This window comes from Nerophis lumbriciformis, linkage group LG37, assembly GCF_033978685.3.
Source record: "Nerophis lumbriciformis linkage group LG37, RoL_Nlum_v2.1, whole genome shotgun sequence".
In the NCBI taxonomy this organism is placed as follows: domain Eukaryota; kingdom Metazoa; phylum Chordata; class Actinopteri; order Syngnathiformes; family Syngnathidae; genus Nerophis; species Nerophis lumbriciformis.
In genome coordinates this window covers 11,525,295-11,535,000 of record NC_084584.2, presented here as the reverse complement: position 1 = coordinate 11,535,000, position 9,706 = coordinate 11,525,295, and the positions used below count along the sequence as shown (strand labels likewise).

General features: G+C 45.1%; 1 protein-coding gene across 2 annotated transcripts in view; it reads left to right on the top strand.

The window, feature by feature from the left end:
- The window catches only part of ahdc1 (AT hook, DNA binding motif, containing 1), a 79,699-nt gene that overhangs the window by 27,748 nt on the left and 42,245 nt on the right, over window positions 1–9,706 (top strand). For both annotated transcript variants that reach the window (XR_009811705.1, XM_061930783.1), the window contains exons 3-5: window positions 59–240; window positions 2,096–3,135; window positions 5,816–7,446. Coding sequence is in view for 1 of the 2 variants with exons in the window: in XM_061930783.1 (XP_061786767.1) it covers window positions 2,335–3,135; window positions 5,816–7,446 (2,432 nt within the window). In the remaining variant the exon portion in view is untranslated. The remainder of the gene's footprint in view (window positions 1–58; window positions 241–2,095; window positions 3,136–5,815; window positions 7,447–9,706) is intronic.

Here is a 9,706-nt window from a genome sequence, read left to right as displayed (position 1 = left end):
TAGCATGCTAGCCGCTACCTGTTTTTCATTGTCGTCTGCTCCTTCTCTGGCTCCACAGTGATCATGGGCAACAAGAGGAGCAGAGGGAGGAGCGGCGAGAGAAGCGAGCGAGCGAGCGGCCCACTGCAGTATTGATGACCCAATGATCCCCTGCAGAACTCAGCCAGCCAGGCAGACAGACTGAGGCTCCACTCGCAATACCAGTCAACGGCGGCGAGCGGTTGTAGCGGGACGCCAACGGTAAGTGTGGCGTTATTGCTGTGCTGCTGCGTGGGTGGCGCTCTTCATAAAATAGATGGAGTGTGTTACTTGTTTATGCATTATTGACCAGGTTTGCTGTTTTATGACCCCTCGCTGAAACAGCAGATTCACTCATCAGGGTCGTGAAGATTTGGGCTCCTAAGAGTTCTGTCCGATACCGATTCCTGGGGTGACGATTGGATTCAGAATCAATTCTCAATTCAACACGATTCGTGATTGAAGCCGATGTCAATGCATCGCGATGTTATAATAATTTTATAATAAATATAAATGAAACTTCTTTAAAACAGGTTACAGGTGGGAAAAGCTTCTTCTGGTTGCAAGGAGATGGCCTAAAACATATTTTTAAAAATGTGTTCTTGTTAAAAAAAAAAAAAAGCAATGTACAAAAATGTTTTTATATATATATATAAAAAATATATCCATCCATTCCGTACCACACTGCTTGTCCCTCTCGGGATGCGGGGGTGCTGGAGCCTATCCCAGCTGCACTCATATATATATATATATATATATATATATATATGTGTGTGTGTGTGTGTGTGTGTGTGTGTGTGTGTGTGTGTGTGTGTGTGTGTGTGTGTGTGTGTGTGTGTGTGTGTGTGTGTGTGTGTGTATATATGTATATATATATATTAAAAAAAAGCATCTGCGCATAGCATAGATCCAACTAATCGAAGACTAAATTAATCGGCAACTATTTTTATAATTGATTTAATCGATTAGTTGTTGCAGCCCTAATATATATATATATATATATATATATATATATATAATGTGTGTATATATATGTATATATATATATATATGTGTATGTGTATATGTATATATATATATATATATATATACTGTATATACTGTATATATATATATATATATATACTGTATATGTGTATATGGGTACCGTATTTTTCGGACTATAAGTCGCAGTTTTTTTCATAATTTGGCAGGGGGTGCGACTTATACTCAGGAGCGACTTATGTTTTTAATTTTCCTGAGGGAACTCTCCTGAAGGAATCAATAAAGTACTATCTATCTATCTCTGTGTGAAATTATTAACACATTACCGTAAAATTTCAAATAATATTATTGATCTCATTCACGTAAGAGACTAGACGTATAAGATTTCATGGGATTTAGCGATTAGGAGTGACAGATTGTTTGGTAAACGTATAGCATGTTCTATATGTTATAGTTATTTGAATGACTCTTACCATAATATGTTACGTTAACATACCAGTTGGTTATTTATGCCTCATATAACGTACACTTATTCAGCCTGTTGTTCACTATTCTTTATTTATTTTAAATTGCCTTTCAAATGTCTATTCTTGCTGTTGACTTTTATCAAATACATTTCCCCAAAAAATGTGACTTATACTCCAGTGCGACTTATATATGTTTTTTTACTTCTTTATTATGCATTTTCGTCCGTTGCGACTTATACTCCGAAAAATACGGTGTGTATGTATATATATATATATATATATATATATATATATATATATATATATATATATATATATATATATATATATATATATACAGAATATACATATATATATATGTAATATATATATGTATATTCTGTGCAGAGGATTATGAGATCAGCCAACGCAAAAGAGTATGTATACACACACACACACATTATTTATTTAAAAAAAATGATGAATCGTTTTTGAATCGGGCTGAATAAGAATCTCGATGAGGATGTGAATCTATTTTTTTGTGACCTCTAGCAAGTCATGACCTTCTGCACAGACAGCTGACATGTTTATGGTGAGGCATCAGGAGGGCGTGGCGACTAATGCTGATGATTTGTTTGCATCTTTAGGCCCGCAATCTTCTTGACCAGCTGCAGAGGACAACAAAGTGCTTGCATGGACATTTGGACTCTAATTGGTTGAGGACAAAGGTGAAGGGCCCGAGCTCTGGACCTGGGGGTTCCTAGGTCACGCGCGCCATGACCTTGAACCGGTGACCCTCCACATTGGCTAACGGCCTCCATCTACAACAAGGGCCGGGCGCCGTGTCTACTGACGGGAAGCAGCTGGCGCCGAGGCGCTGGGAATCATGCAAACACACATAGACGCACAGACGCTTTCTCACGCCAATTTGGATTCTCGTGGACCCGCACGCTCGGTTTCCGCGAGAACTGCACGCACATCGTCACCTCAGCCTTTGTCGTTAGCGCTTGGCAATCATCCCACTTCGGTGCGGACCCTCGCCGCAGAAATGGATACGCCCTCAAAGATTTGTCCGGTTCCTGCCAGTCTGAACCAGAACACGGGTTCCACGCCTCTTCTGGTGGAGGCCGAGAGGAAGTATGCGCTCCGCAGCTCCGGACGTTCCCGCTTCCCCTGTCACGTGCGCAAATCCTCCCGCCTCCGCCGAACGCCGGAGAACGGCGAGCGGAAATCGGATAAGGAGAAAGGAGGTGAGGAGGAGGTGAAAGCATCGGAAGAGAAGATCTGGAGGGTGAAGGAGGAGAAGGAGGAGGCGGTGATTCTGAAAAAGGAACAGCCAACTGTGGAGGCTCCGCCCCTCGCCACCACCTCCCCTCCAGGCGCTCCTCTTGCGCTAACCGTACCGGAACCCGTCTCCAAAGCTGCCCCGAAACCAGGGCCCAGACTCGGACACAGACCCGGACCCAAATCTAGGTCGAGGCCCGTTCCCAAGTCGGTGCAGAAACCCGGCCCGAAAAGCGTCATGAGACGGCGTCTGGCGGCAGCCAAGGCCGCCGCCGCCGCCGAGTGCGGCGCCGCTCTCCTCCCTCCGCCGATGGTGGGGGCTGGCGGGCCGCACGTGAAGAAGGAGCCCGTGGAGCTGCAGATTTTGTCTCCCAGCGGCAGGAGGTGTGGACGTTTTGTCGGAGTGAGTTACTAACATATTGTACAAACTAACAATACATTATTTGGCATACACATGATCATGGAAACATTTCAAAAAGGCTCCTAATGTCTCTGCTGAAGTATGAGGTGACATATTACATCACTTCCAGTTGTATATTTCATCAAAACTATTATTCATCTACTGGTAATATCTGCTTACTTATGTTTCTGCTTACTTATGTTTCTTCTTATGTTGGGGCGGCATGGCGTAGTGGGTAGAGCAACCGTGCCAGAAACCTGAGGGTTGCAGGTTCGCTCCCCGCCTCTTACCATCCAAAAAATCGCTGCCGTTGTGTCCTTGGGCGGGACACTTCACACTTTGCCCCCGGTGCCACTCACACCGGTGAATTGAATGATGAATGATAGGTGGTGGTCGGGGGGGCCGTTGGCGCAAATTGCAGCCACGCTTCCGTCAGTCTACCCCAGGGCAGCTGTGGCTATGAAAGTAGCTTACCACCACCAGGTGTGAATGATTGATGGGTTCTACATGTAAAGCGACTTTGGGTACTTAGAAAAGCGCTATATAAATCCCAGTTATTATTATTATTATTTCTATTTATGCTTCTGTTAAAATGTAATAATGACTTATGCATCTCTTGTTTGAAACTTGACATTAGTTCCATCCAATACCAAGTAGTTACAGTAGCAGTGTCGGTCACACCAATTTTGATACTGATATTTTGATCGGGATGTATTTGATATATGATAGTTTTCACGATCAAGAATAATAATCAAACAAACACACGCCGTGTCACAATGTCAATTAAATGTTCAAATTATTGTATTACTCCCTTATAATTACATACAATAGTTTGAGCAAATAAAGTCAATATTGCGAATTAACTAAATATTAGCAAAAACTACTATTGGCCCTGATTTAAATCTTTTGGTTTTTGCCCTTAAAGACTTATTTCTTGAGTTTGTAAAGAATAACAAAAACCAAAAAAAGGGTTTTGTGATAATAAATAAAAAATCTATCTAATCACGACAGTATGAACTAATTACTGATACCATGCTTCCTATCATTACTGTCTATTTGTAACGATTCGCCCATCCTTGTTTACATTCAAGAACTAGATCTCAGCGGTTAGTAGGGGCACCTAACCATTTGATCCGATTCATAGGGTGACAATTCGATTCGGAATCGATTCTCGCAATGTAGGGCTGGGCGATATATCGAGTTTGTAAGATATATCGATATATTTTTAAACAAGATATGCATTAAGAAAATATCGTAATATCGATATAATTAATTTCACGTTAAAATGACCAAACATCGCTTATTTGTTGTGTTCCTTCTTCTTCCCCGCTCCTTACTCCCTCTCATGGTCTACTAAACCCATCCCCTTCCTCCTTCCAAGACGTGCTTGCACGTATAAAAACATCAATCAATCAATGTTTATTTATATAGGCCTGAATCACAAGTGTCTCAAAGGGCCGCACAAGCCACAACGACATCCTCGGTTCAGATCCCACATAAGGGCAAGGAAAAACTCAACCCAGTGGGATGGCAATGAGAATGACTATGAGAAACCTTGGAGAGGACCGCAGATGTGGGTGACAAGTACAGTTGTCATTCACGATAAATCTCGCTCAAAAATGAATATCTTTATATTTATACTTTCACTGGAAAATATATTGAGATACTGTGTATATCGAATATCGAGTTGAAGTAAAAAAATATTTGGCCCAGCCCTGTCGCAATGTATTATTTGTAGGGGTGTAACGGTACACAAAACTTTTGGTTCGGTGCGTACCTCGGTTTAGAGGTCACCGTTCGGTTCATTTTCGGGACAGTAAGAAAACAACAAAATATAAATGTTTTGGTTATTTATTTACCAAATTTGCTAAATCTTCCACCAAAAATATTTTTCTTAGTGGAATATTTGATGTGAAGTAATGGGAACCTTGGATAGGTCAATAATTCATAATAACATTGATTTTGATTCAATATTATGTTTTGACAGTTTGAAAGAAAAAAAAACAGCTTTGTTTTATTAGTCAACATTGCAACTTTTTCTAAATTACATTTAACCTTTAAGCTTTTTTATTTCACTTTCGTTATGTTTTTGTTTATTTTAATAGTATTTTTAAAGCTGCAACTAACAACTAATTTGATAATCGATTAATCTGTCGATTATTACTTCGATTAATCGATTAATAATCGGGGGGGGGGGAGAAGAACTACATTTCTATCCTTTCCAGTATTTTATTGGAAAAAAACAGCATGCTGGCACCATACTTATTTTGATTATTGTTTTTCATCTGTTTGTAAATGTTGCAGTTTATAAATAAAGGTTTATAAAAAAAAAAAAAGTAGCCTCTGCGCATCCAACGAATCGATGACTAAATTAATCGGCAACTATTTTTATAATCGATTTTAATCTATTTAATCGATTAGTTGTTGCAGCCTTAGTGCCGTGGGCCTTTAAAACATTAGGTGTACCGTTACACCCCTAATTATTTGGTATAATAATTATAATGAAACTTTTTCAAAACAGGTTACAGGTTAGAAAAGCTCCTTCTGTATGTATGTATGTATGTATGCATCGTCGGCCATTATTCATTTGTTAAATAGTAAAAGTATGTTTTGGTCAGTGCTCTTAAACAAAACGCATGATCAGCAATGGTGACAACTCCTGTCCTTGTTCTCTGCTGCTCAGGTGAGGAGGATCGTCGTCAAGGTGGCTCGCATTCCCGTCAGCCTCGGCCGGCGACAGAAAACCTACAAGATTTCCAATCTGGAGACAATTACGGGAGCGGAGAAGAGCAACGACGGGAAATCGGAAGGCCCAGAGGTGGTCAAGGAGCCCACCGCGTTGCTCCGCATGAAGAACAACGGCAAAAGCGTCATGGTCATGTTCCCACCCGGAGAGCTGCCGGTTATCCTTAAACGACGGCGGGGGCGCCCACCTAAACAGGCCGTGCCCTTGATTGCAGGAGAGACCCCCAATGTTTGTGGGAACGGAGACCAGATCAAGAAGCCCAGGAGGAAGCGGCGGACTAAACTACCTTGTCCTTTCCCGTCGTACGTCAACGACACTAATGATGTGAAGACGGAGTATGGGGACGTGCTGTCCAAACTGGCCTTTTTGAACCGCCAGCCCCCCACCACGGGACGATGTTCCCCGCCTCGCTGCTGGACACCCAGCGAGCCGGAAAGCTTCCACACCCCCTCGGAAAACCCTGGACTGTCCACCCTCCTGCACCGGCTCACTGGGTTTCGGCGGCCGCGGGGCGGCAGAGGGGGCGCCGGGAGAGGCAGTGGCGGAGCAGGGGGCGCCGGGGGGAGGGAACACAATGACAGCACCTTCAGTGACTTCTTTGAATCCATTGGCAAGAAGCGCAAGCTGAGTCCCCTCTCTGAGCACGGACTACCCAGGAAGAGGGGGAAGAGGGTCGGGGGTGTCGGCAGAGGAGGCGGGGTGGTCGGAACCGAGCTTGGGGGCGAGAAAGCAGTCAGGAAGAGACGAGTCAGAAAAAACGGCACATTCAAAGGGGAGGAGGATGGCATGGGACAGGACTGGCCTAATGGGTCCGGAGGCTGGGGGGAGAAAGCTTTGAGAGGATATCAGCTCTGTGTGTCTACAAGGGGGGGTTTTTCTTCCTGTGAGGTTGGGAGGAGGGGGAGCTACGGCCGCTCAGGTGGGGGAAGGGGTGTCGGACCAGCCGGGGAGGACTCACAAGGTCTGTTTGCCGGATATTTCCGATCCCTGCTGGACTCTGATGACTCCTCTGAACTTTTGGACATCGCACAATCAAACGCCCGCAAAGATTCATCGGCCCCCGGTTACGAGCCATCCAGCCCGGCCCCGGGTCACAGGTGGTCCCCCGCCAAATGGGGCGCCAACGGTACAAGCTCGGCGGCAGATGAATCGGGGCATACACACTGCTCCTCAGCCGGGCCGCCATACAGCTACGGGGGCCAGACCCAAACGTCCCCGACCCCATCCACCTACCACAAATCTACTCCTCCATCTCTCTCGCACTCTCCCAGCTCCCCCCACCCAGCCGGCTATGGCCACTACTCGCCCGCCTACGCCTCGTCTTCTTGCATCGGGCCCCAGAGGTCGTCGGACTGCAGTTTTTCCTATGTCAAGAACGTGGTTCAGGACCGTGGTCCGATGGGTTACTCCAGCTACCACGCAGCCAGAAAGGGCTACGGCGGAAGTGCTGCAGCAGGGCCCGCGTCACCAGGGGCGGGGTTCATGTCGGTGGCCAAGGGCAGCCCCTTCAGCTCCTCCTCCTCGCCAGAATGTTATAAACAGTACAACTGCAACCAGTGGAGCTACAGGTACATCTCCAAAACACAACCATGCACACACGCTGTCGCAGTCATTACAGTCCTCCCTCGTTTATCGCGCCTAATCTGTTCCAGGCCTGACCGTGCTTAACGAACTTCCACAAAACAGAAATACAATATGACAGGGGGTAGACCGGACCAGAGGGCTCAATGGGTCGCTACATGGGCGGCGCCACTTAAAAGATGGTAAACGAGGAGGAGGAGGGAGGATATAAAGCCTCCCCCAAACTAGGCAAAGAAACCTCAGCAAACATAAGCAAACATTATAACATACAAACTCGAGACTTAATGGGGGCGGGTGCTACGGTGCAGGCAGCCAACTGCACCCGCAGCCAGAAAGGGAACAGACCCGTGGTCCGCGTTCCGCATGTGTGTCCATATTATGCCTGAGACGTTGCTTATACCAGAAGGCTGAATGGGTCGCCACAAGGGCGGCGCCAATTAAAAGATGGAAAAGAAAAAAACGAGGACGACGGACCATAAACTATGCTCCAGTAGGGGGCGCAGTGTGAGACTAGGAAAAAAACCTCAGCAAACATAAGCACTAGAGATGTCCGATAATATCGGACTGCCGATAAATGCTTTAAAATGTAATATTGGAAATTATCGGTATCAGTTTCAAAATTATCGGTATCGGTTTCAAAAAGTAAAATTTATGACTTTTTAAAACGCCGCTGTGTACACAGACGTAGGGAGAAGTACAGAGCGCCAATAAACCTTAAAGGCACTGCCTTTGCGTGCCGGCCCAGTCACATAATATCTACGGCTTTTCACACACACAAGTGAATGCATGTCCGTATAAACAACTTTAACACTGTTACAAATATGCGCCACACTGTGAACCCACACCAAACAAGAATGACAAACACATGTCAGGAGAACATCCGCACCGTAACACAACATAAACACAACAGAACAAATACCCAGAACCCCTTGCAGCATTAACTCTTCCGGGACGCTACAATATACACCCCCCGCTACCCCCTACCCTAAACCCCGCCCACCTCAACCTCCTCATGCTCTCTCGGGGAGAGCATGTCCCAAATTCCAAGCTGCTGTTTTGAGGCATGTTAAAAAAAATAATGCACTTTGTGACTTCAATAATAAATATGGCAGTGCCATGTTGGCACTTTTTTTATCCATAACTTGAGTTGATTTATTTTGGAAAACCTTGTTACATTGTTTAATGCATGCAGCGGGGCATCACAACAAAATTAGGCATAATAATGTGTTAATTCCACGACTGTATGTATCGGTTGATATCGGAATCGGTAATTAAGACTTGGACAATATCGGATATCGGCAAAAAAGACATTATCGGACATCTCTAATAAGCACACATTATGACATACAAACTTGAGACTTGCAACGGGGGGGTGGATGCTACGGTGCAGGCAGGCAACCGCACCCGCAGCCAGAAAAGGAACAGACCCGTAGTCCGCACGCCGCACACGGGGGTTGGAAGGGGGAAAGAGTACGTGCATGGTGTAGTGAAGTGAAGTCAATTACATTTATATAGCGCTTTTTCTCTAGTGACTCAAAGCGCTTTTACATAGTGAAACCAAATATCTAAGTTACATTTAAACCAGTGTGGGTGGGCACTGGGAGCAGGTGGGTAAAGTGTCTTGCCCAAGGACACAACGGCAGTGACTAGGATGGCGGAAGCGGGGATCGAACCTGGAACCCTCAAGTTGCTGGCACGGCCACTCTACCAACCGAGCTACAGTATACCGCCCCGTGTCCGTGGACGCATGTGTGCGTCCATATGCCGGAGACATCGCTTCGTCTGGCTCCCCAATTTCGGTGCTTTATTCCGCAGCGTCTCGTCGCGGTAACACAGCAGGTTGCTATGGAGACGGCCGTGATCTCAGTAGACGACAAAAGTCAACAATCAACAAGTGTTGATGAGGGAGAGGGAATGTTCCTAGCAGCTCACTGCAGCGATCTCCTGGAGTAGTTTTTCCTACAGCGGTCTTGATCAAGGCCGGTGCTGGGGGTGGGCGCTTGTTGAATATTTTTATCGATCCCCACATCATAATATTAAATAAGTTAAAGAAAAATACTGTACTGATATACATGTAAGATACAAATAAAACCTAAGTTGACACTTAATTTAGGCCATATGTATGTAAAGTCTTCTTTAAAAAAGTGTTTTTTTAAAAGAAAAAATAATCTGTGATGTAATAGAGATGGCCCTGCGATGAGGTGGCGACTTGTCCAGGTTGTACCCCGCCTTCCGCCCGATTGTAGC